The sequence below is a fragment of the Pseudophryne corroboree genome, chromosome 7 (genome assembly GCF_028390025.1).
Source record: "Pseudophryne corroboree isolate aPseCor3 chromosome 7, aPseCor3.hap2, whole genome shotgun sequence".
Classification (NCBI taxonomy): domain Eukaryota; kingdom Metazoa; phylum Chordata; class Amphibia; order Anura; family Myobatrachidae; genus Pseudophryne; species Pseudophryne corroboree.
Window position 1 is genome coordinate 293,246,427 of NC_086450.1, and position 27,805 is coordinate 293,274,231.

Below are 27,805 nucleotides of genomic sequence, written 5' to 3' on the forward strand. Positions count from 1 at the left end.
GATGTATTTAACCCCTGCCAGGTTCCAAAAAAACCGGGAGAAGAAGCCCGCCGAAAAGGGGGCGGGGCCTATTCTCCTCAGCACACAGCGCCATTTTCCTGCCCAGCTCCGCTGCGAGGAAGGCTCCCAGGACTTTCCCCTGCACTGCACTACAGAAACAGGGTAAAAACAGAGAGGGGGGGCACTTATTGGCGATATTTATAATATTTGAGCTGCTATAAAAGGAACACACTTATTAAGGTTGTCCCTATATATATTTATAGCGCTTGGGTGTGTGCTGGCAAACTCTCCCTCTGTCTCCCCAAAGGGCTAGTGGGGTCCTGTCTTCTATCAGAGCATTCCCTGTGTGTCTGCTGTGTGTCGGTACGTGTGTGTCGACATGTATGAGGACGATGTTGGCGTGGAGGCGGAGCAATTGCCTGTAATGGTGATGTCACCCCCTAGGGAGTCGACACCAGAATGGATGGCTTTGTTTATGGAATTACGGGATAGTGTCAGCACGCTACAAAAGTCGGTTGACGACATGAGACAGCCGGCAAACCAGTTAGTACCTGTCCAGGCGTCTCAGACACCGTCAGGGGCTGTAAAACGCCCTTTACCTCAGTCAGTCGACACAGACCCAGACACTGACACTGAATCCAGTGTCGACGGTGAAGAAACAAACGTATTTTCCAGTAGGGCCACACGTTATATGATCACGGCAATGAAGGAGGCTTTGCATATCTCTGATACTGCAAGTACCACAAAAAGGGGTATTATGTGGGGTGTGAAAAAACTACCGATAGTTTTTCCTGAATCAGAGGAACTGAATGAAGTGTGTGATGAAGCGTGGGTTACCCCAGATAGAAAACTGCTAATTTCAAAGAAGTTATTGGCATTATACCCTTTCCCGCCAGAGGTTAGGGCGCGCTGGGAAACACCTCCTAGGGTGGATAAGGCGCTCACACGCTTATCAAAGCAAGTGGCGTTACCGTCTCCTGATACGGCCGCCCTCAAGGATCCAGATGATAGGAGGCTGGAGAATACATTAAAAAGTATATACACACATACGGGTGTTATACTGAGACCAGCAATCGCCTCAGCCTGGATGTGCAGTGCTGGCGTGGCTTGGTCGGAGTCACTGTCTGAAAATATTGATACCCTGGATAGGGACAGTATTTTACTGACTAGCAGTTAAAGGATGCATTTCTTTATATGCGAGATGCACAGAGAGATATTTGCACTCTGGCATCAAGAGTAAGTGCGATGTCCATATCTGCCAGAAGAAGTTTATGGACACGCCAGTGGTCAGGTGATGCGGATTCCAAACGACATATGGAAGTATTGCCGTATAAGGGGGAGGAATTATTTGGGGTCGGTCTATCGGATCTGGTGGCCACGGCAACGGCCGGAAAATCCACCTTTTTACCCCAGGTCACCTCCCAGCAGAAAAAGCCGCAGGCTTTTCAGCCACAGTCCTTTCGTTCCTATAAGAACAAACGAGCAAAAGGACATTCCTATTTGCCCCGAGGCAAAGGAAAGGGTAAGAGACTGCAACAAGCAGCTCCTTCCCAGGAGCAGAAGCCCTCCCCGGCTTCTACAAAGGCGTCAGCATGACGCTGGGACCTTACAAGCAGACTCAGGGGCGGTGGGGGGTCGCCTCAAACATTTCAGCGCACAGTGGGCTCACTCGCAGGTGGACCCCTGGATCCTGCAGGTAGTATCTCAGGGTAACAGGTTGGAATTCGAGAAGTCCCCTCCTCGCCGTTTCCTAAAGTCTGCTTTGCCAACGTCTCCCTCCGACAGGGCGACGGTATTGGAGGCCATTCACAAGCTGTATTCTCAGCAGGTGATAGTCAAGGTACCCCTCCTACAACAGGGACAGGGGTATTACTCCACGCTATTTGTGGTACCGAAGCCGGACGGCTCGGTAAGACCGATTCTAAATCTAAAATCTCTGAACCTGTACATACAAAAATTCAAGTTCAAGATGGAGTCACTCAGAGCAGTGATAGCGAATCTGGAAGAAGGGGATTTTATGGTGTCCTTGGACATCAAGGATGCTTACCTTCATGTTCCAATTTGTCCTTCACACCAAGGGTACCTCAGGTTCGTGGTCCAAAACTGTCATTATCAGTTTCAGACGCTGCCGTTTGGATTGTCCACGGCACCCCGGGTCTTTACCAAGGTAATGGCCGAAATGATGATCCTTCTTCGAAGAGAAGGCGTCTTAATTATCCCTTACTTGGACGATCTCCTGATAAGGGCAAGATCCAGAGAACAGCTGGAGGTCGGAGTAGCACTAACCCAAGTAGTGCTCCAACAACACGGGTGGATTCTGAATTTTCCAAAATCCCAACTGATCCCGACGACACGTCTGTTGTTCCTAGGGATGATTCTGGACACTGTTCAGAAAAAGGTATTTCTTCCGGAGGAGAAAGCCAGGGAGTTATCCGATCTAGTCAGGAACCTCCTAAAACCAGGAAAAGTATCTGTGCATCAATGCACAAGAGTCCTGGGAAAAATGGTAGCTTCTTACGAAGCGATTCCATTCGGCAGATTCCATGCACGAACTTTTCAGTGGGATCTGCTGGACAAATGGTCCGGATCGCATCTGCAGATGCATCAGCGGATAAAATTGTCCACAAGGACAAGAGTGTCTCTGCTATGGTGGTTGCAGAGTGCTCATCTGTTAGAGGGCCGCAGATTCGGCATACAGAACTGGGTCCTAGTGACCACGGATGCCAGCCTGAGAGGCTGGGGAGCGGTCACACAGGGAAGAAACTTCCAGGGCGTGTGGTCAAGCCTGGAGACGTCTCTTCGCATAAATATACTGGAGCTAAGAGCAATCTACAATGCTCTAAGCCTGGCAAAACCTCTGCTTCAGGGTCAGCCGGTGTTGATTCAGTCGGACAACATCACGGCAGTCGCCCACGTAAACAGACAGGGCGGCACAAGAAGCAGGAGGGCAATGGCAGAAGCTGCAAGGATTCTCCGCTGGGCAGAAAATCATGTGTTAGCACTGTCAGCTGTGTTCATCCCGGGAGTGGACAACTGGGAAGCAGACTTCCTCAGCAGACACGATCTGCACCCGGGAGAGTCGGGACTTCATCCAGAAGTCTTCCACATGATTGTGGTCCATTGGGAAAGACCAATGGTGGACATGATGGCGTCCCGCCTCAACAAAAAACTGGACAGGTATTGCGCCAGGTCAAGAGACCCTCAGGCAATAGCTGTAGACGCTCTGGTAACACCATGGGTGTACCAGTCAGTGTATGTGTTTCCTCCTCTGCCTCTCATACCAAAAGTACTGAGAATTATACGGCAAAGGGGAGTAAGAACGATACTCGTGGCTCCGGATTGGCCAAGAAGAACTTGGTACCCGGAACTTCAGGAGATGCTCACGGAAGATCCGTGGCCTCTACCTCTAAGACGGGACCTGCTTCAGCAGGGACCGTGTCTATTCCAAGACTTACCGCGGCTGCGTTTGACGGCATGGCGATTGAACGCCGAATCCTAAGGGAAAAAGGCATTCCGGAAGAGGTCATCCCTACCCTGGTAAAAGCCAGGAAGGAGGTGACTGCACAACATTATCACCGCATTTGGAGAAAATATGTTGCGTGGTGTGAGGCCAGGAAGGCCCCGACGGAGGAATTTCAACTGGGTCGATTCCTTTATTTCCTGCAAACAGGATTGTCTATGGGCCTCAAATTAGGTTCCATTAAGGTTCAAATTTCGGCCCTGTCGATTTTCTTCCAGAAAGAATTGGCTTCAGTTCCTGAAGTCCAGACTTTTGTAAAAGGAGTACTACATATACAGCCCCCGGTTGTGCCCCCAGTGGCACCGTGGGACCTTAATGTAGTTTTGGATTTTCTCAAATCCCATTGGTTTGAGCCACTCAAATCGGTGGATTTGAAATATCTTACATGGAAAGTAACCATGCTACTGGCCCTGGCTTCAGCCAGGAGAGTGTCAGAATTGGCGGCTTTATCGTATAAAATCCCATATCTGATTTTCCATTCGGACAGGGCAGAACTGCGGACGCGTCCTCACTTTCTGCCTAAGGTGGTTTCAGCGTTTCACCTGAACCAGCCTATTGTGGTGCCTGCGGCTACTAGCGATTTGGAGGATTCCAAGTTGCTGGACGTTGTCAGAGCATTGAAAATATATATTTCAAGGACGACTGGAGTCAGAAAATCTGACTCGCTGTTTATACTGTATGCACCCAACAAGCTGGGTGCTCCTGCTTCTAAGCAGACGATTGCTCGTTGGATTTGTAGCACAATTCAACTTGCACATTCTGTGGCAGGCCTGCCACAGCCTAAATCTGTCAAGGCCCATTCCACAAGGAAGGTGGGCTCATCTTGGGCGGCTGCCCGAGGGGTCTCGGCATTACAACTCTGCCGAGCAGCTACGTGGTCAGGGGAGAACACGTTTGTAAAATTCTACAAATTTGATACCCTGGCTAAGGAGGACCTGGAGTTCTCTCATTCGGTGCTGCAGAGTCATCCGCACTCTCCCGCCCGTTTGGGAGCTTTGGCATAATCCCCATGGTCCTGACGGAGTCCCAGCATCCACTAGGACGTCAGAGAAAATAAGATTTTACTTACCGATAAATCTATTTCTCGTAGTCCGTAGTGGATGCTGGGCGCCCATCCCAAGTGCGGATTGTCTGCAATACTTGTACATAGTTATTGTTACAAAAAAAATCGGGTTGTTATTGTTGTGAGCCGTCTGTTCAGAGGCTCCTACGTTTGTCATACTGTTAACTGGGTTCAGATCACAAGTTGTACGGTGTGATTGGTGTGGCTGGTATGAGTCTTACCCGGGATTCAAAATCCTTCCTTATTGTGTACGCTCGTCCGGGCACAGTATCCTAACTGAGGCTTGGAGGAGGGTCATAGGGGGAGGAGCCAGTACACACCACCTAGTGGTCAAACTTTTAAATTTTGTGCCATGTCTCCTGCGGAGCCGCTATTCCCCATGGTCCTGACGGAGTCCCAGCATCCACTACGGACTACGAGAAATAGATTTATCGGTAAGTAAAATCTTATTTTACATATCATAGATTTAAAAATTTAGTGAATCCTAATACCGGTATACTAACATAAAACATAACATGACACATACACATGTAAACATATATTTCTCCGGTGATACGCCTCGGCGATTTACTCACTAATAATACCGTGTGGGTCTTCTGTAAGAACAGGTGGGATGTTATTTTCCACAGTGACATAAACACATCCTGTATATACTCCAAAAGCAATGTCCGTTGATAAGCTTTTAATTAGCAAGTCCAAAAATTACCTGTAAGCTGCTGGCAAAATTGCTATGAACTTACTTAGGGCTTTTCTGGCACAGTGTGTGTGAGCATTGGGTGTCTGCCGGCAGACCCACACGGTATTATTAGTAAGTAAATCGCAGAGGCGTATCACCGGAGAAATATATGTTTACATGTGTATGTGTTATGTTATGTTTTATGTTAGTATACCGGTATTAGGATTCACTAAATTTTTAAATCTATTATATGTAAATTTTAATGTTGAGAAGGAAAAGTATTGCACTATTTTTCAATTAAATTGTTTACCAATAAAGAAAAAATACTTGGTATTTAAGAACGAAGTAGTTTTAGATTCTTATTCAAGATAACCTCACACAGATATAAAATGTGTTATGGTAGTTAGTGTCAGTAGAATACTTTATAAAAATAGCGCTGGGAGGTATTTTTTCTTGTTGTAAATCACATAAGGGTTGGAGGTGAAGGCTCTGGCAGTCTAGGATCCTAGTGCTTTGTGGGTAATGACAGGCGTAGTGCAGGGCACTCTTCCTGAACACTGACTAGCCTGCAATTCCTTATACCCACCAACAACATCACTAAGGGGTATATTCAAATAAAGTTGGATCCATTCCGACATGTATTTGTCGGAATGGATCCGACAACCCCTATTCAATCTCATCTTAATTCGACTTTTTCAAGTTGAATTGAGATGGGACGCAGAGGAGGAGAAGGGGGGCGAACCGCGGGGGGACAGCCGGCGGGCATACAGGGGAGATCAGCGCTACAGTAGCGCTGCAGCAGGATGTCACCCAGCCACCCGACCTCACGGCAGTGTCCACCCAGCTCCAGCAAGAGTGCTGGAGCCGGGTGGAAGCTGCCGTGAGGTCGGGTGGCTGTGTAACATCCAGCTGCAGCGCTACTGTAGCGCTGATCTCCCCTGTATGCCCTCCGCCTGTCCCCCCCGTCTCCCTGCGGCTCGCCCCCTCTCCTCCTCTGGGTCCGCTTCTCAGTCCGACATCTTTTGATGTCAGACTGAGATGGTCGAAAAGGGGGCTAAAACCTTCGGTTTTGGCCCCGTTTTCGATACAAGCACGTGGATCTGTAGCTATTCCGCCGATCCACGTGCTTTTCGACAAGTTGAATGCCTCGACTTGTCAAAAAGCATTGAATAGATCGAATACTGCCACCTTTTCGACAGACGGCAGTTTTCGACACCAATTGAATATACCCCTAAGGCACACACCCACAACACGACTATGGCACATGCAATTTCCCAGTTGCCTACCTATAACACACCCTGAGGTGCATACAACTCTTAATCATCCTTAATTGCTGTAAGTTGCATACAAAAGTTCCAATGCATACACCATTTCGTATAGATTGAGTTTACTAGATGTAGTTATATGTTCAGGTATTTTTCTGTTCATGTAATCATCTATGCATTATCTATGTTGCTAATTGTATACACGTTTTGCATTTAAATCGGAAGACATATTCTTTTTTTTTTTTTGTGTTTTAAATGTTCTAGCATACTAAGCATCACATGACTCTGCTTATGGTTTAGTTTCTAGTGAGAGTGTCATTCTAAGCTTTCCTGTTTGACCACTTGAAATCACGGCAGACATTTGCGTTTAGGCCAAATATTTAAATGAGAAATTGTAATGACTTCATGAATTAAAGTAATTAACATGACATTGCCTTTTAATCAAAATACAATTATAAACATGATTGGTTAAATTGTAGGTCTGATCATCTCCATAGTAGCTCAATGATTATTAATTTTCTCAGAAACACTCTACCAAAAGATTAATTCTTAACACAGAAATGATAACAATAAGAGATAATTGTTTCTGGATTTCCACTGCAGCGCTATAACATTAACAAAATTAAGCATATGGATGAACTGATTTGCACATAAATCTTACCTATATAACCAAAGCAGCCACTTACAGGATCCTGCCAGCTGATAATTTTATTCATCCATTCTAGTTTGTAGAAATCTGAATATCCACATAACCCACACAGCATTACTGCAAAACAAAATATAACAAAGTTCCAGAACATACTGTAGCACAAAAAGATATCTACAATAAGTATATTAAAATTTACATGCACTCATTGTTGTTTAATAAAGGACTTGATAAAGGATTGATTATTATGTACTAGAAATAATGGCCAATGTTGGGTGTTATGTCCAGGATAATTGCACTCTGAAGTGATGAATCAAATTTAAAAAATAACAATAGATCATGTTATTAAAGTCATAAAAGCTTGTATCAAGTCGGCAAATTGAACAGACAAGCCTAAATTATTACAAAACTCTAATTTATATTGTTGTAATACACAACAAAAAAATCTACAGTGAAAAATCTAAATAGTTTCCTACTCTTTCCCTAAGTGTCTATTGCTGTCACTCATAATTATTACCTACAAAACCCAATTCAAGCTACTCATGTTCAGCTTTGAAGCCTTACCAGCTCGTACCTATGTATGCCTGACTTCCTCATGACATACATACCTGACCTCATCATGCACCCTCTCTATAGAGAAATCAAAAGGTAGCATCTCACTGGTTGCTACGGGCAACATCTCCACTTCTAAAAACCTGCATTTTAGTAAATATACTCCTGACTCTGTAATATACTTACAGCAACTTCATCAGTCTTGTATGTGTCTTCTTTTTATATATCATTTGTTTTCCCAACTGCTTATTGCTGCAGAGATTGGTTGTGTTTTACAAACCCGCATTTTAGTAAATATACCTCTGACACTGTAATATACTTGCAGCAACTTCATCAGTCTTGTATGTGTCTTCTTTTTATATATCATTTGCTTATTGCTGCAGAGATTGTTTGTGTTTTACAAACAAGAACATTATACAGCAGGTATGGATTATTATGCAAATACATTATTTATTGTCATTGTATAGTGCTGAGAGAGCAATAAGAATATATAAAATAATCATCAAGGTCCAGTTTACAGTACTTCAAGTGTGGTCATAAACACTAAGCTTCTACTTTTAGAAAATGATTCATAAAATCTAAATTTGAAATGGTGAAGTTGTAGAGTATGGCTTAAAGTCACAAAAACTATATATATATATATATATATAATATGGCTTGAAGTCACCTTTACACTCTAATTCAATTTACACAAAAGCTGGCAATTGTAATTGCTAGCTCATCTGTTCCCTGCCAGCTACAGTAGGTAGGCTGATTCTGTTCACACCTCCATAAGCTGCAAGCAGAATGAACCTTCTGAGAGGTAATGCACCAAGATACTACATTGGCTTCCGCATTTACTGTAATTTAATCTGCCCTTTGGAGTCGCATGCCTTCACAAGACAAGAATGCATCCAACTGCTGACTGTAGATTTTCCTGGCATAAGGTTGTTCTTAACAATAATTAAGATCACACTACCAGTGTGTCTACAAAATTAGTCATATGCTTCTGAATTTGTTATCAAAGAATTTCAGTTAATCAGAATAACGCTGCATCTCAGAGATATGAGGACAGAGAAATGTGCTATATATAATGCATGCCCACAAATAAATGTGTTGTTCTTGGATATTGTGTCCAGATTTCATGACCAAAGTCAAAATGAGTCTAATTGTATAGCGCTAGAGACTTTATAAGTAACAGCGCCAATCTGTAAAGATAACGAGTATCAACCTCCGGTGGGTGGCGCATCTAAGATGGCTGCATTTTAGTGGAGCTCTGATCTCTTCAGCTCTATCCATTGCCATCCACATCATCTTAGCCTATTTAATAAAAAATTCTATACAGGGCTATCTCTCTCATATCGAACAGTATCCAACGGTACCTTTCTTGAGGTGGTGAACTGGTTGTATACTTGGTTCCCCGGAGTCAGGCCCCTACCAGGGCTGCCGCATACCCACTATGCCACTCAGCCCTACACAGACGAATCCAGGATCGGCTTAGTGTGTGGCTGTAATTGCCCTTCTTAACTGCACCCGTTTGTCTGCTGCCCTGGTGCGATTCCCTACATGCTGGGATCGAAAACACGGCTGTCCTGGGCTGCTCTCTAATGCCGGAGCTGAGGACGTGGAGCTGGAGCAAGCGGCAACAACTGATCATCTGCCCGCCGTGGATTCCCTCTACCAGAAGACAGCTGGCTGCTCTTCCGTCTCTCATCACTGCGGCAAGAGTGTCTCTGGCTGATGACCGCAGTGCTCCAGCCGTGCACCCTAACCTGCTGCTCATGTGTGTACTGCTGGTGGGACTGAGGGATGCGGTTCACCTGCCTTCTCTGCCTGCTCTCTGCACTCTGGGGCTGTGTGCGCCTCTACCCGGCTGCTGCTGTGTGACCGGGGAGAGGAGGTGCCGTGGCTCTTAGTACATTCAGCCCTGTGGGAGAGCTGCGGTGACTGATCCCTGCAGCGCCCTGTCTCTTTCTGCTTAGTCCCGCTGAAGCCTGCCTCCTGGGATGTGTCTCCTGGAGGGCTACCGCTCGGTGAGGAAAGGAGCTGACAGGTGGGGAGCACCCCCACCACCCTAGTTACTAAGATTCTTGGCAAGCCTGCATGGTGGGATCTCCTATCCAACCTCCTTGCTTGCACACAGCATTGGTGATTCCTTCTGCCCTGTTATGTCACTCATCACTTGCCTGAGAAAGCGACAGCCACTATCTGGGGATACAGAGTGGCAGGAGTTCCTGGTGCCTCTCCAGACCCCCGGCAATGGGTACCTCGGTATTAACACTGTCTGTTACTCCCTTTCTATATTAACCCCTCTTCACATTTTCACCCTCTCCCATCCTTGATTCCTTACCCTCCTTTTGTGTTATCCCTGCCCCCCATTAGCTTCTTTCCATTCCATGCCTTCTATTTACCCTCCCTCTCATTCCCTTCTCCTCTTCTCTGCCTGGTTCCGGTGCTGAACCTGCCCCCTGCTGCTAGAGCCGTTCACAGTGCACCTGATCTCCACCGCTCCCCATATCATTATTTCTCACCGCCCCTCTGTCCTAACCAGACCAGTTCATCTCCATATGTGGAACTGTTGTAATATAGTTTGGATGCTGCCCTGCTGTCCTTTCCAGAGGATATCAACTGCCTATCACTACTAATCCACTTACAGTCCTTACCAGTCTCTGAACCCCTTATACCAGCGATCCAGCTTCAACACAATACCTGACTGGTACCCCCCCCCTTCCCTGTTGCCGCAATCTGCCTCTCAACATGGCCCACTTACCAGCAGTTATTATATTTGGACTTGATTGTCCATCCACAGCCAATATTCATTTCTATTTCCTGTTCTCATTGTATTTATATTGTGTGCATTTTGTTTCTGTGATTTCATATATATTTTTGGATACCTTCAACTGTATATTACTTATTATCTAATCTATTTGAACACTGGCATTTGTGCTTTACATGTTGTTTTAACCCATAGTGTTACCAAAACGCTTTTTTCTTCTAACTCACCCGCCCTCTGTGTTCGGCCACCAGCAGCCATCCCTTCCATGCCCCCTTTCACTTGACTTTTCTAAGGTGTAGAATGTGATTCACATGCCCCTCTGTATGCAACCCCTTCTTCGGACGACTTATATGTTTTAACATTTTACCATTGTGTCCTACCCATATTTTCTTTACTGTATATTACAACCGCTTATTATTATCTATCTCTGTAACAATACATTCATTCCCTTTTCAGATGGTTATAGATAAATTTGTTGATAAGACCATGCCTCCTAAACACACTTCCTCTCATAAAACTGGCAAAAATAAGGCCCCCTCTCAAAAATCGACCCCGCCCTCTCCGTCTCATTCTGCCTCTGACTCCTCGGAAACACAGGGGGAGAGGTCTGCTCCCCTCACTGCAAGGGACATTTCGGACTTCATTATGCCCCTTATGGACAAGAGGTTTGAGAGTCTCCAAACGAGGTTGGAGGCTGGCCTGACCCGCATTGACTGTCATGCCTCCCGCATAGTAGCATTGGAATGAAGGGTGGGGGAAGCTGAAGACCAAGTTCAGTCCTGTCAATCTGAGCTAAAATCCCATAAGTTAACACAACAGTTATTGAAGAGGGTGGATGATCTCGCAAACAGATCCCGCTGAAATAACCTTCGGTTTGTGGGGATCCCTGAATCAGTGACTGGGCCGAACCTCACTACCCTTACTGATGATTTACTTTCAGCCCTGGGTATCTTGACTGACATTGATCTCCCTCATGCTGAAAGGACACTCTAGGCATTGACTGTCATGCCTCCCACATAGTAGCATTGGAATGAAGGGTGGGGGAAGCTGAAGACCAAGTTCAGTCCTGTCAATCTGAGCTAAAATCCCATAAGTTAACACAACAGTTATTGAAGAGGGTGGATGATCTCGCAAACAGATCCCGCTGAAATAACCTTTGGTTTGTGGGGATCCCTGAATCAGTGACTGGGCCGAACCTCACTACCCTTACTGATGATTTACTTTCAGCCCTGGGTATCTTGACTGACATTGATCTCCCTCATGCTGAAAGGACACTCTAGGAAGGCACTAGACATCATTCCCGACCAGTGCTAGCACACTACCTGGACTATAGTACCAAGGAGGCAATTCTGTCTGTTTACCGCAGACATGGGGAACTGATAATTCAAGGTAATAAAATCTTGATTTTTCATGATTTTTCAGTCATGGGATCCCAGAAACACTGGAAATTTTCTGAGATTTGCACCTACTTACATAATAGCAAAATCCGTTTTGCCCTGCTATACCCAGCTAAACAGAGGGTTCTGGTGAATGGCACCCATTTATTTTTCACAGACCCTTTATTTTTCACGGACCCTGCTGTGGCCACGGCCCGCTTCATGTCTCGTAACTCCCCCCCCAACAACTGAACCTTTCTGACTTTGACTAAAGTTTAGGGATAATTCCCACATAGGCCAGGATAGAAATCTCTTTGTTTTTTGAGCCCTCAGAGGGCTGCATGCCCTCATATTTGTTTTTTTCCCCTTTTTTTTTTTCCTTCTTCTTCTCTTTTATATTTTATTTTTTGCTTTGTGCGCACCTATAAATAATAGATGGTGCCCACGTTCTGTTTGGTGGTTAGGAAAATTATTGAAAATGTTGTTTTGAGGTATTTCCACATACTTAGGTTTGGTCAATGCAAACCCTTGAACTTGTTATCGTCTTTATTCTGTTTTCTTAATATGTATGTATTAATTTTATTGTCTTTTCATTGTACTCTGAAGCCTGTGAGCAGTGATGAACACTTTGCTCTTTCGACACCCTTTCAATGCATAGGATCTCAACTGCAGCCTGATCTCCCCCTCGGGGAGGGTGAGTAGCCATGTCATCCCCAACCTGATTCTGTTACCTCCCTCCCCCTGAATCCTTTACAGATCCTGTCCTGGAATGTTGGTGGGCTAAACATACCTATTAAGCGCAAAAGGGTTATTACCCACCTTAAACGCCTTCACCCCGACATAGTATATCTTCAAGAGATGCATTAGATCTCTACGGAGAGCTCAATAAAAGCTGCCTGGCTTGGCACATGTGTCTCAGCTCCCTATAGACGGAAGGCACGAGGGGTTGCTATTCTCTTTAAAAAGGGACTCCCACTATCCATCCTCTCGCAATCTATAAATCCTGATGGCCGTTATATAATTATGGATGCTGAGTTATATTTTACTAAATATACCCTTGTTAATATCTATGCCCCAAACCTGAACACACACCATTTCCTTCAAGACCTAGGGCATCTTTTGCAAAGCCGGCACAATTACCCCCTAATACTTGGTGGGGACTTCAATATGGTAGAAGATCCTTCCCTAGACAAATCCCCCTCACCCCCTCGACTTATGAACACAACATACCGCCACCTTACTGCCTTTAGACATGACTTAAACCTTTCTGACCCTTGGTGTTTACTGAACTCATCGGATAGGACCCACATGCACTTTTCCTTAACCCATGGCTTTCTCTCCAGAATAGACAAGATTTACATCTCAGTTGACATAATGACAACCGTCAGACGAGTTGATATCCATGATTTTCTTATCTCGGATCATGCTCCAGTGTCTCTAGCCCTTTCTCATCCGAAGATGCATCCTACCGACAGTATCTGGTGATTCCCCTATTATTTAGCCCAATCAGATGATTTTAAATCTTATTTTACACAACACTGGACTAACTATGTAGACGATAATCTGGAGCATTGGGACCGTCCGGACCTTTTTTGGGAAACTTCTAAAGCAGTGAGGTGGGGACACATCATTAGTTACGTTTCCCGGAAAAAGAAAGAGGCCACTTCCGAATATAACAATCTCAAAACAACAGTTCAGGACTAATTTTTACAATACACACTGCATCCCTCTGAGGAGACATTGGCCACATTCAAACAAATTAGACAGCTCCTTGAAACACACTTGGCTACCCAAGCTCGATACTCCTTAGAATACACGAAACACAGATTTTATCGCTGGGGGAATAAAGCGGTTAAACTTTTAGCCTCCCTTTCCAAACCGTTTAAGTCTAGATCCCCTATTACCTCTTTAAAACACCCCTTCACTGGCGCTGTGCTCACTAAGTCCAGAGATATTGTCTCGCATTTCCATACGCATTTTGAGGCTCTCTTCCATTCTTTGCCTGTGGACACTACGTTACAAGATGCTTTCTTTACTGAAACATTATTACCTAAATTGACCGTGGAACAGAGGGATATTTTAGTGGGTGACATTACCATGGAGGAACTTAACACCGCCATATCTAACCTCCCCCATGGTAAATCGCCTGGCCCTGACGGCTTCTCTGGAGAGTACTACCACATGCTCCAACCCCATATTACTCCCGCTATCCTAGAATTATTTAGAAGTATTCAGGACCACAAAATATCGTACCCGACCTTCAACACCGCTCACATAATCCTTCTGCCTAAACCTGACAAAGACCCCACTCTCATCACATCCTATAGACCAATCAGTTTATTAAATGTTGACTACAAGCTCCTGGCTAAAATTATGGCCTCGCATCTGCAAACTATTCTCCCCCACCTACTGACGGACCAACAAGTGGGATTTGTCCAAGGTCACCATGCCATTAAAGCAATCAGAATGGCGATAGCGGCAGTTGCAATGGCAACTAATACGCCTGATGTTGCAAATATGCTTTTAAGTCTTGATATACATAAAGCATTTGATATGATTTTATGGCCGCATTTGTTTACAGCACTGGAGAAACGGGACTTTAACACAGGGTTTACTGACCTAATTCATTATCTTTATCACAATCTTTCAGCATCCTTGTTGCTTAATGGTATTGTAGGACCTCGTTTTCAGTTGGGCAGAGGCACTCGACAGGGCTGACCGCTGTCCCCTTTACTATTTAATCTGGCCCTAGACCCCGTATTACGATCCCTTCAGAATGACCAATCTTTTTCCGGCATTAAATTAGGACATCAAGAAATTAAACTCTCAGCGTTCGCTGATGACATCCTTCTTTATATAGGCAATCCAGAAATATCCCTCCCTCTTATCTTAAACAAAATTGGCCTCTTTAGCTCAATCTGAGGCCTATATATCAATATGGAAAAATCCACCGCATTGGATTTGGGTGCTATGGTTGGACATCCCCGTTGGGCTAGGCGATTTCCATCCATATGGTCAACACGCCATATTCCTTATTTGGGCATACTGTTGCCCCGCAATCTGAATTTATTATATAGCCTAAATGTTAAAAGGGCGATTGCCGTGCTTACCGGAGATGTTCAATCCTGGAGCCGATTGACGCTAACTTTTTTGGGTAGGGCTAACCTCCTGAATATGGTGGCAATCCTGCGTTTATTGTACACTATCCAATCATTGCCAATACTTTTGACTAAAGCTGATTCTCTCCTTATTAACTCGATATTCCGTAAATTTATCTGGAAAGGTGCCAGAACTAGAATCGTTTTAAAGAAACTCCACCAACCGAAACACAGTGGTGGAATAAACTTCCTTGATATTATTACCTATAACCATGCAGCTTTATTACGACACCTCCGTGATTGGATTTTGAAATCTTCAGTTTACACTGACACGTCCTTGGAACAACATTTTTTAATAGACTGTGATCTCACTAGTTTTCTCCATCTACATGATCACGATGTGTCAGATAAAATATGGACAAATCCACTATTGTGGTCGACTAAATGGCTCTGGCATATATTACGCCATAAACAGAACCTTAATACATATTACTCCTTGCATTGACCTTTCCTTCGTAATCCCAATTTCCTTGACGACATGGCTGCTCATCCTTTCACTGCGTGGAGTTCAGCGGGTCTCCACAATTTACAGCCATTGGTCTCTATTGACCAAGAACGCCTTCTAACCTTCATGGAATTGACCTCTGATCACCCTGAGGTGGGTTCATGCCCACTGGCTTTCTTACAGTTAAGGGTTTACGCGTCACATGTATTGCAACATTTTTCTAACAAAGACTGGAAAAATTCTTTAGATTCCCTCCTGACCATCCCACCCCCTCAACGTAGAGCCATATCAGTTCATTAAACTGTCTTGAGGGACATTGTAGATAATGCTAAAATATCAGGGGGTATGTCAAAATGGTTACACTATTTCCCTACCCTATCGATACCAACCTTGGAGAAAGCTCTCCATTACTCCCAAAAATCCCTGCTAGCCAGCATGTATATGGAACTGTTCCTAAACACATACCACAACACATATCTATCATCGCTCAGACATTATCATATGGGTACCTTAGAGAGCCATGCATGCTTGCGCTGCCATCAAGAGGAAACTGATATCTTTCACTGTTTATGGGCTTGCCCCATGATCAAGTATTTTTGGCATTTAATCCGTAGATACGCGGAAGCCAAACTGATAAACCATGTTCCATTCACTCCGAAATGGGCAATTCTGGGTATATTCGACCCTGCGCAATGAATTACTCCTGAAAGCAAAAAACTTCTACTCACACTGAGTGCAACGGGAAGAAACACTATACTCCAGGGTTGGTTGGTTGGATAGTATACCTCCTCAAATACCTCTGTTCCTAGCCAAACTCAACTTTATCTTTAAGATGGATTGGATGGAAACACTTTTACAAAAAGAAAAGAAGGTGGAACGATTCTTTACAAGGTGGGAATCCTATATAGATACACTAACTCTCTTTGTCAGGTAACAACTCCACCATAGCTTACAGAATACCGTATGGTACCTAACAAAAACATCTGTGGGTGATCCACCGATCGCTTTTTCTTGATAACTCCAAGGCTTCCATTAATCAAATACTTTGTGCAGAAATATGCTACATGCTACTGTTGTGTCGCTTTTTACTTATCACTCTGACACGACTCTTAGGCTTCGATCATAATTTTATGTGTTGTGATCCTCTTTTTGTCGATTGTTAACTGTTATTTCTAAACACGTCTGTACAGATCCTGACTCATGTACTTCTGTTTATGACTTGTTTATCTTTTCCTGTACTGTATTTGATAATACCTCAATAAAAAAAGTAAAAAAGAAAAAAAAGAAAAAGGAGTATCAGTAATGCTTATTATAATAGTATCTAATATGTTCAAGCTATTCTTTATTACTTCCTTAACCCTTATTAAAGAAGGGAAAACAGAAGAGGTTTTTGGAAAAGCAAAAATGGTAGGACAAAGCGGGTCATTCCGAGTTGATCGCTCGCTAACTAGTTTTAGCAGCCGTGCAAATGCTATGCCGCCGCGCACTGGGGAGTGTATTTTAGCTTAGCAAAAGTGCGAACGCATGTGCAGCCGAGCTCTACAAAAACAGTTTGTGCAGTTTCAGAGTAGCTCTGAACCTACTCAGCGCTTGCGATCACTTCAGCCTATTTGTGTCCTTGCTTTGACGTTATACACCCGCCCAGCGAACGCCCAGCCACGCCTGCGTTTTTTCAGACACGCCTGCATTTTTGAAAACACTCCCTGAAAACAGTCAGTTGACAACCAGTAACGCCCCCTTCCTGTCAATCTTCTTGCGGGCGCCAGTGCGAAGAAAAACTTCGCTAGAACCTGAGCACAGCCACAAAGAGCTTTGTACCTGTACGTCTCGTGTGTGCATTGCGGGGCATACGCATGCTCAGAAATGCCATTTTTTTCATCTGATCGCTTCGCTGCGAAAATTGGCAGCGAGCGATCAACTCGGAATGACCCCCCAAAATCTCTGTAAATTATACTTCATTCTGAAAGTCATAGTATATTGACATGAGACACTAGAAACTAAGAGCAATATCTGTAGTAATAAAAGGAGACATGTAGACCAACTTCCATAAATTAATGTCTTTGTTTTCCATTTTCTGACATTTCTGTAGAAAGAAAAAAAAACTCAGCAATTTTTATGCCGCAGAAAATAAATGTGTACTTGTCATCTGGTTTCTTCTTTTCAAAGTATGTTTAATGTCTTTGTCAAGAAGTTTCAATAAGAACTATTTGTAAGAGAAAGGTTCTGCAGATCTGTCTCCGTCAGAAGGAAAAATATGAGAATGTTGTCATCCTTGAGGCATCCTCTTCTTGTGAATAATGATAAATCTCAATTATCTTAGCTGAGAAAAGAGCACCTTTATGCATCATGCTTGTCTGTGATGCCTCTTCTACGTTCTCGATGTAAGAGTGACTGTCTTTTCAATGTGCTCTGCAAAGAGCACATCTGTCAGAACTCTGGTATTTTGTGAACCCAAGTTTGAATCTATGTGAGGTTCTGTAGTAGGCACACGGTGCAGGAAACTCGGTGGACGTAGGTATGTCTTGCGCATGAGGTACACAGAGAGATGATAATATCTTTAGGGATATTTATTGAAGAATGGCATAGAAAATATACTTCAATGAGTCAAACTTGAACAGATAACAAAAGCAGGAAAGGATTAACTTGAACCTGAATAGCAGTACACACAAGTAAACACTGGATGAATTGCTCTGGGATGGGAATTGCAACACACTCCAGAACACACTGGAGAGATAACATTGCTCCTGAAATCACAGTACATGTGCAAGTACTTAATGCTGGAAACACTGAGCTGGCAATGCTGCTGTAATCACAGTACAGGTGCAAGTACTTAGTGCTGGAAACGGTGATGGCAATGCTGCTGGAGTCTTTATATAGGTGATATACCTGGAACTGAATCACAGTAGTGGCGTAACTACTGCCCTCGCAGTGGCTTGGGGGCGCAGGGCTGTGGGGGCACCACTGATTTAGCGCAGATTGACATGCGGACGAGCGTCCGCATGTTAATCTGCGGTCTCCTCCTTCCCTCCGCTGCTGTAAGGAGGGACACGGAGGGCACAGCGCGCGCCTCTCCTGTTTCCCTCCTGGGTCTCCGGCGAGTCTAATAAAGGAAGTGCCATTCGTGAGCTCTGATTGGCTCACGAACCGGCACTTCCTTTAACAGACCCGCCGGAGACCCAGGACGGACACAGGAGAGGCGCGCGCTGTGCCCTCCGTGTCCCTCCAACACAAAACAGCGGGGGAGCGCACGGGGGGGGGGGGGGCGGCACTGGGGGAGCACATGTGGCACTGGGAGCATATGTGGCACAGGGGGAGGGGGGCTTATGTGGCACTGGGGGCATATGTGGCACTGGGGGGGTATATGTGTACCTGGCACATGGGGGGGTAGGGGGCTGTATTTGGCACTGGGGGCATGTGAGTACCTGGCACTGTGGGGGAATATCTGGCACTGGGGGCATATGTGACACTGGGGGGGTATATGTGTACCTGACACATGGGGGGGGGCTATATTTGGCACTGGGGGCATGTGAGTACCTGGCACTGTGGGGGAATATCTGGCACTGGGGGCATATGTGGCACAGCCCTAGCAACAAGCACTATCCCCTAGCAACGAGCATGACACCCAGTGCATGAAACCCCTGGCAACGAGCATGACACCCAGTGCATGAAACCCCTGGCAACGAGCATGACACCCTGAGCATGAAAACCCCTGGCACCGTGCATGGAACCAAGAGCATGAAACCCCTGGCAACGAGCAGGTAATTTAAAAGTAATTAGAAGCCTTACTGTAGCACTTAATGTGTGTGTCATAATGGGTCAGGCATTACGGTGTGTTGTATACTATATCACAAGCATTGTGGTATGTGATATAATGTCTCAGGGTCATTGCGGTGTGTGTCATAATGTGTCACAGACATTGTATGTGCTATAATGTGTCAGGGGCATTGCAGTGTGTGGCATAATGTATAACGGGCATTGCGGTGTGTGTCATAATGTGTCACAGACATTATATGTGCTATAATGTATCAGGGGCATTGCAGTGTGTAGCATAATGTATAACGGGCATTGCGATTTCTGTCATAATGTGTCACAGGCATTACGGTGTGTGGCATAATGTGTCAGGCATTACGGGGTGTGGTATACTATATCACGGGCATTGTGATATGTGGTATAATGTCTCAGGGTCATTGCAGTGTGTGGCATAATGTATCACGGACATTGCGGTGTTTGTAATAATGTGTCAGGCATTACGGTGTGTTGTATACTATATCACGAGCATTGTGGTATGTGGTATAATGTCTCAGGGTCATTGCGGTGTGTGTCATAATGTGTCACAGACATTGTATGTGATATAATGTATCAGGGGCATTGCAGTGTGTAGCATAATGTTTGTTTGGGCCCCCACCAAAACAGAAGCAATCAATCTATTTAATTAGCTTCTACGAGGAAGTGAGCAAGAATCTTGACCATGGAAAAGCAGTGGACGAGGTGTATTTAGATTTTACAAAAGCCTTCGATACAGTGCCTCATAGGAGACTGATCAACAAATTACGGGAACTTGGTCTAGGTTATATTATTTGTACATGGATAAGTAATTGGCTGGATAAGAGAGTGCAACGAGTAGTGGTCAATGGGATGTTCTCCAGTTGGGCACCAGTAGTCAGCGGAATACCACAAGGGTCAGTTCTTGGCCCACTGCTCTTCACTATATTTATCAATGATCTAGGAATAGGCCTGGAAAGCACAGTATCAATCTTTGCAGATAATACTAAACTGTGTAAGGTAATTAATTCAGTAGGCGATGTGGAGTCTTTACAGAATGACTTAGTTAAACTGGAAACCTGGGCGTCTAAATGGGGAATCTGGTTTAATATAGACAATTGCAAAGTTATGCATTTTGAAAAAAAACCACACATGCATCCTACACTCTGGATGGAGAAAATATAGGGGTAACTATGGAGGAAAAAGATTTGGGGGTGCTCATAGATAATAGGCTTAATAACAGTACACAAAGTCAAAGTGCAGCAAATAAGGCAAGTAAAGTGCTTGCGTGCATTAAATGGGGCATAGGGGGTCATTCTGACCTGATCACACGCTGCAGTTTATCGCAGCGGTGCAATCGGGTCAGAACTGCGCATGCGCCAGCGCCGCAGTGTGCCGGTGCAAGCCAGACGGCCGAAGGCCGTCGGGCCGCTACGATCGCCTCTGCCTGATTGACAAGCAGAGGTGGTCGCTGGGTGGGGGGGCGGAACTATGGCGTTTGGCCGCCGTTTCGTGGGCGAGGTCCGGCTAACACAGGCGTGGCCGGACCGAACAGGGGGCGGGCCGCAGCAGCTGCGTGACATCACACGCAGCCACTGCGGGCTGGGGAGCGATGAGTAGATCCAGGCCAGCACGCTAAAGCTGCGCTGATCGGGAGCTACTCTTGAAGTGCAAAGGCATCGCCGAATTGTGATGCCTTTGCACTTCTGTGGGGGGGGAGGGCACTGACATGCGGTGCGGGATAGCCCTGTGCTGGGCGTCCCCCCGCATGTCAGTGTGAATTTTCATAGCTGTGCTAAATTTAGCCCAGCTACAATCATCTTGGAATGACCCCCATAGAGACAAGGGACGAGGATGTAATCCTGCCACTGTACAAATCATTGGTACGTCCGCACCTGGAATATTGTGTTCAGTTCTGGGCACCGTATTATAAAAAAGATATCGGGGAACTAGAAAGAGTTCAAAGAAGAGCTACTAAACTGATAAAAGGGTTATAGTCTCTGGAGTACGAGGAAAGGCTTGCTAGGTTAAATATGTATACACTACAAAAGAGGCGTCTAAGAGGAGACATTATTAATATCTTCAAATATGTAAAGGGTAATTACAAGGAGCTAGCAGCGGATTTGTTTATTAAAAGAACTCTATATAGGACGCATGGGGCACTGCCTTAGGTTAGAGGAGAGGAAATTTTGTACACAACATAGGAAATGGCTCTTCACGGTAAGGGCAATAAAGATTTGGAACTCTCTGCCGGAGAGGGTAATAATGGTAGACTCTGTAAATGTATTTAAAAGCGGATTGGACAAATTCCTAACTGGTAAATGTATCCAAGGCTATAGCAGTTAACATATGGACATTACATTATCTGGGAGTGGTGAGAATCATTGTTTTCATTTGGTACTAAGCCATTACTTCAGCAGGCACATAATAATATGAATAGATTAACACAGAATATAGGTTGAACCTGATGGGCAGTTTGCCTCTTTTCAACATCACTGACTATGTAACTATGTAATCTCTCCTTGCACAAACTGGCTCTGCAGAGGCAAGATCATCCTCATCCTCCGATTCATCACCCCTTTCAGTGTGTAGATCCTCCTCCTCACAAAGTATTAATTCGTCCCCACTGGAATCCACCATCACAGGTCCCTGTATACTTTCTGGAGGCAATTGCTGGTAAAGGTCTTCCCGGAGGAATTTATAATTCATTTTGATAAACATCATCTTCTCCAAATTCTGTGGAAGTAACCTCCTATGCCGATTGCTGACAAGGTTAACGGCTGCACTAAACACTCTTTTGGAGTACACACTGGAGGGGGGGGGGGGGGGGGGGGAACTTAGGTAAAATAAAGCCAGTTTGTGCAAAGGCATCCAAATTTCCTCTTTTTCCTGCCAGTATATGTACAGACTGTCTGACATGCCTACTTGGATGCTGTCACTCATATAATCCTTCACCATTCTTTCAATGGTGACAGAATCATATGCAGTGACAGTAGAAATGTCAGTAACTGTTGGCAGCTCCTTCAGTATGGACCAGATGTTAGCACTCGGTCCTGACTGCCCTGCATCACCGCCAGTGGGTGGGCTAGGAAATCTTAACCTTTTCCTCGCAGCCCCAGTTGTGGGAGAAAATGAAGGAGGAGCTGTTGACAGGTCACGTTCCGCTTGAGTTGACAATTTTCTCACCAGCAGGTCTTTGAACCTCTGCAGACTTGTGTCTGTCGGAAAGAGAGATACAATATAGGCTTTAAACCTAGGATCGAGCACGGTGGGCAAAAATTAGTGCTCTGATTTCAACAGATTGACCACCCTTGAATCCTGGCAAAGCGAATGAAGGGCTCCATCCACAAGTCCCACATACTTAGCGGAAACGCTCCGTCTTAGCTCCTCCTTCAATTTCTCCAGCTGCTTCCGCAAAAGCCTGATGAGGGGTATGACCTGACTCAAGCTGGCAGTGTCTGAACTGACTTCACGTGTGGCAAGTTCGAAGGGTTGGAGAACCTTGCACAACACGGAAATCATTCTCCACTGTGCTTGAGTCAGGTGCATTCCCCCTCCTTTGCCTATATCGTAGGTGGATGTTTAGGCTTGAATGGCCTTTTGCTGCTCCTCCATCCTCTGAAGCATATATAGTGTTGAATTCCACCTTGTTACCACCTCTTGCTTCAGGTTTAGGAGTGTTTGCTGGCGCTCCAGTCTTCGGCACCCAGTGGCTGAATGTCGAAAGTGTCTCACAATTTTTTGGGCCACCGACAGCATCTCCTACATGCCCCTGTCATTTTTTCAAAAAATTCTGCACCACCAAATTAATTGTATGTGCAAAACATGGGACATGCTGGAATTTGCCCAGATGTAATGTATGCACAATATTGGTGGCGTTGTCCGATACCACAAATCCCCAGGAGAGTCTAATTGGGGTAAGCCATTGTGCAATGATGTCCCTCAGTTTCCGTAAAGGTTGTCAGCGGTGTGCCTCTTACGGAAAGCGGTGATACATAGTGTAGCCTGCCTAGGAACGAGTTGGCATTTGCGAGATGCTGCTACTGGTGCCGCTGCTGTTGTTGCTTCGGGAGGCCATACATCTACCCAGTGGGCTGTCACAGTCATATAGTCCTTAGTCTGCCCTGTTCCACTTGTTCACATGTCTGTGGTTAAGTGGACAGTGGGTACAACTGCATTTTTTAGGACACTGAGGACACTTTTTCTGACGTCTCTGTACATTCTTGGTAACGCCTGCCTAGTGAAGTGGAACCTAGAGGGGATTTGGTACCGGGGACACACTACCTCAAGCAATTCTCTAAGTCCCACTGAACTAATGGCGGATACCGGATGCACGTCTAACACCATCATAGCTGTCAAGGCCTCAGTTATCCACTTTGCAAAAGGATGACTGCTGTCATATTTCATCTTCCTCACAAAGGACTGTTGGACAGTCAGTTGCTTAGTTGAATTAGTACAAGTGGTCTTCGACTGATGATCGACTCCCAGCAGCAACAACAGCAGCAGTAGGCGTACCACTCATGGATCCTCCGGAAGAATCCCAGTTAGGAGAGGACTCCTCAGTCTTGCCAGTGACATGGCCTGCAGGACTACTGATGTTCCTGACTGAGGAGGAAGTTGACGTTGAGGGAGTTGGTGTGGCTTGCAGGAGTTTGGGTACAAGAGGAAGAAAGGATTTAGGTGTCAGTGGACTGCTTACACTCTTACCCAAAGTTTCACAACTTGACATGGACTTCTGATGAATGCGCAGCAGGTGATGTATAAGGGAAGATGTTCCTAGGTGGTTAACATCCTTATCCCTACCTACTGACAGAGGCAACACCCATCTTGACACCTGTTGTCCGGATTTGTGGAGAAATATTTCCACACAGAAGAGGTGGCTTTTTTGGTATTTTGCCCAGGCATCACAATGGGCTTATTCATCCCACGGACAACAGGTGTCTCCCACGATGCCTGATTTATACAAACCACATCACCATCAGAATCCTCATCATCAACTTCCTCCCAGCACCAGCAACACCCATATCCTCATCTTGGTGTACTTTAACAGTGACATCTTCAATTTGAATATCAGAAACTGGACTGTGGGTGCTACTTCCAGCATTTGCAGAGGGCATGCAAATGGTGGAAGGAGCTACCTCTTCCCATCCAGTGTTGGGAAGCTCAGGTATCACAACCGCTGACACACTTGGACTCTACTTGGGGATTTGTGATACCATCTTAGAACGCACAATTCTTTGCTATGCTTTTGCCAGCTTAACTCATCATTTTTCTAGTGGGAGGATGAGGGCATCCATCGTCTTGTGAAGCTGAACTACTAGTCATGAACATAGGCCAGGGCCTTAGCCGTTACTTGCCACTCCGTGTTGTAAATGGCATATTGGCAAGTTTACGTTTCTCCTCAGACCATTTACATTTATTTTTTGGGGTCTTTTTACTGAACTTTGGCTTTTTGTATTCTACATGCTCTCTACTATCACATTAGGCATCGGCCTTGGCAGACGACGTTGATTGAATTTCATCATCTATGTCATGACTAGTGGCACAGCTTCAGCACTAGGAGGAAGTGGTTCTTTCCTATTTTATCCTACAAATTTTTGTTCTGCATTAGTTTTCTGGAGTTATATAACAATATGCGGTACAGGAGAGCGTACCTCTACACCACACAGGGCAAACCCTGTGAAAATTATTTGGATTAAATATTGATAACCCTTTTATTTGGAGTAAATAATATACAGCACAGGACAGCACCACTGAACTTATATGGCAGCACCACTGGACTGGACTTATACGGCAGTATCACTGGACTTATATGGCAGTATAACTGGACTGGATTTATACGGCAGTATCACTGGATTTATACGCCAGTACCACAGGAATTATACGGCAGTACCACTGGAATTATACGGCAGTATCACTGGAATTATACAGCAGTACCACTGGAATTATACGGCAGTACCACTGGACTGGATTTATATGGCAGTATCACTGGACTTATACGCCATTACCACTGGAATTATATGGCAGTATCACTGGAATTATACAGCAGTATCACTGGTGTGATACGGCAGTACCACTGGAGTTATACGGCAGTACCACTGGACTGGATTTATATGGCAGTATCACTGGACTTATACGCCAGTACCACTGGAATTATATGGAAGTATCACTGGAATTATATGGAAGTATCACTGGAATTATACGGCAGTATCACTGAAATTATACGGCAATACCACTGGAATTATACGGCAGTACCACTGGACTGGATTTATAAGGCATTATCACTGGATTTATACGCTGGTACCACTGGAATTATATGGCAGTATCACTGGATTTATACGCCAGTACCACTGGAATTATATCGAAGTATCACTGGATTTATATGGAAGTATCACTGGAATTATATGGCAGAATCACTGAAATTATACGGCAGTACCACTGGAATTATACGGCAGTACCACTGGACTGGATTTATACGGCATTATCACTGGATTTATACGCCGGTACCACTGGAATTATATGGCAGTATCACTGGAATTATATGGCAGTATCACTGGAATTATATGGCAGTACCACGGGATTTAAATGGCAGTATCACAGGATTGGATTTATACGGCAGTATCCCTGGATTTATACGCCAGTACCACTGGAATTATACTGCAGTATCACTCGATTTATACGCCAGTACCCCTGGACGTATACCACAGTATCATTGGATTTATACGCCAGTAGAGTACCACTGGACATATACGTCAGTATGACTGGAATTATATGGCAGTACCACTGGACATATATGGCAGTATCACTGGAATTATATGGCAGTACCACTGGACATATCCGGCAGTATCACTGGAATTATAATTAAATGGCAGTACCACTGGAATTATACGGCAGTATCACTGGATTTATACGGCAGTACCGCTGGACATTTACGGCAGTAACACTGGACATATACAGCAGCACAGGGACACCACCACCCGACTGATGCAGGACAACACAGCACCACTGCAATGGACTGGACTTATACAGCAGCACTGGACATATGGCAGCAGAGGACACCATCACTGTGACTAAACTGATGCAGCACAAGACACTACCACTGTACTGATGCAGGACAACACAGCACCACTGCAATGGACTGGACTTATACAGCAGCACTGGACATATGGCAGCAGAGGACACCATCACTGTGACTGGACTGATGCAGTACAATACACCACCACTGAACTGATGCAGCACAACACAGCACCACTGGACTGGACTTATACAGCAGCACTGGACATATGGCAGCAGAGGACACCACCGCTGTGACTCGACTGATGTAGCACAAGACACTACCACTGTACTGATGCAGGACACTGAGGAAGGAGACACGTCCTCTCGCTACACTCTCCAATGCCGGAGTGAAAATGGCGACGGTGCGCGGCTCCTTATATGGAACTCAGACCCTGCGATAATCCGACAGATGGATGATGAAGTTTTGCCTTGTTCTGGTTCCCGAGTCAGGCGGGAAAACCCGAGCCTGACTCGGATCCAGGCTCGGGTATTGAAGTTCAGGGGTGTTCGGTTCTCAGGGAACTGAAGCCGCTCATCTCTAGAAATAATATATATATATTACTGTGGTACCACCTTCACCCACGGTGTCACACAATATGTGTATGAGTCAGAATAAGTAATTGAACACTGCGGTTTAATTTCACCAAGTATAGTACTAGTACAGTACACTGGGATTTAGCACCTACAAAAAAAAAAATAGATATATTTTCTAATAATACACTCAGCTATAATGGGTGCAGAGCACCCCTAGATTGACAGAGGACCCCTTTATGTACAACAAAGAATGGGCCACCTACAGTGTCACAATACATGTATGATTATACACTGTGGTCTGACCAGCAGTGTCACAGAAAAATAATAGTATAGTACACTAGGGTTTAGCAATATATATATATTTTTAAATTATATATTTGGCTTTTAATAGTGGTGCAGAGCACCCCTAGATTGGCAGGGGACCCCTTTATGTACAACAAAGCATGGACCACCTAGTGTCATAATATGCTATGATTAGTATCCAAATGTTATTACTTGTTAAGCAGCTTTATACTGGATCCAGTTATAAATATCTCTCACAGCCGTGGTTATTATAAAAGCACATTAGATATTGTATCAACAATTCCTCATACCCGTTTGGTAGGGGGTTCTCCCAAAAGCTCACCAATCTGTAGCACAAATACTGTATATTAAGGGGTCTATTTACTAAGCCTTGGATGGAGATAGTCGACGGAGATAAAGTACCAGCCAATCGGATTCTAACTGCCATGCCACAGGCTGTGTTTGAAAAATGACAAGAGCTGATTGGCTAGTACTTTATCTTTGTCCACTTTATATCCATAAACAGACAGAGAGGGGGAAGGGTTGCAAATCCCACCCCTACATTTCCCTTCAGCACACTAAAAATTACCTGTAACCATACCTGAACCTATCTGGTAATAGAAATTCAGAGAATTAGTTTACACGTGTATGCAAGCACATGTTTAAGCTGCTGCGCCACTTCAAGGCTTCTCCGATGTCAACAGTCCTAACACTA

General features: G+C 44.9%; 1 protein-coding gene across 1 annotated transcript in view; it reads right to left on the reverse strand.

Annotated features, from left to right (window-relative positions):
- Nucleotides 1-27,805, reverse strand: part of C7H16orf89 (chromosome 7 C16orf89 homolog) — a 189,610-nt gene that overhangs the window by 16,514 nt on the left and 145,291 nt on the right. Inside the window, exon 6 of the mRNA XM_063932361.1 lies at nucleotides 7,186-7,290. Within this exon, the coding sequence (XP_063788431.1) occupies nucleotides 7,186-7,290 (105 nt within the window). The remainder of the gene's footprint in view (nucleotides 1-7,185; nucleotides 7,291-27,805) is intronic.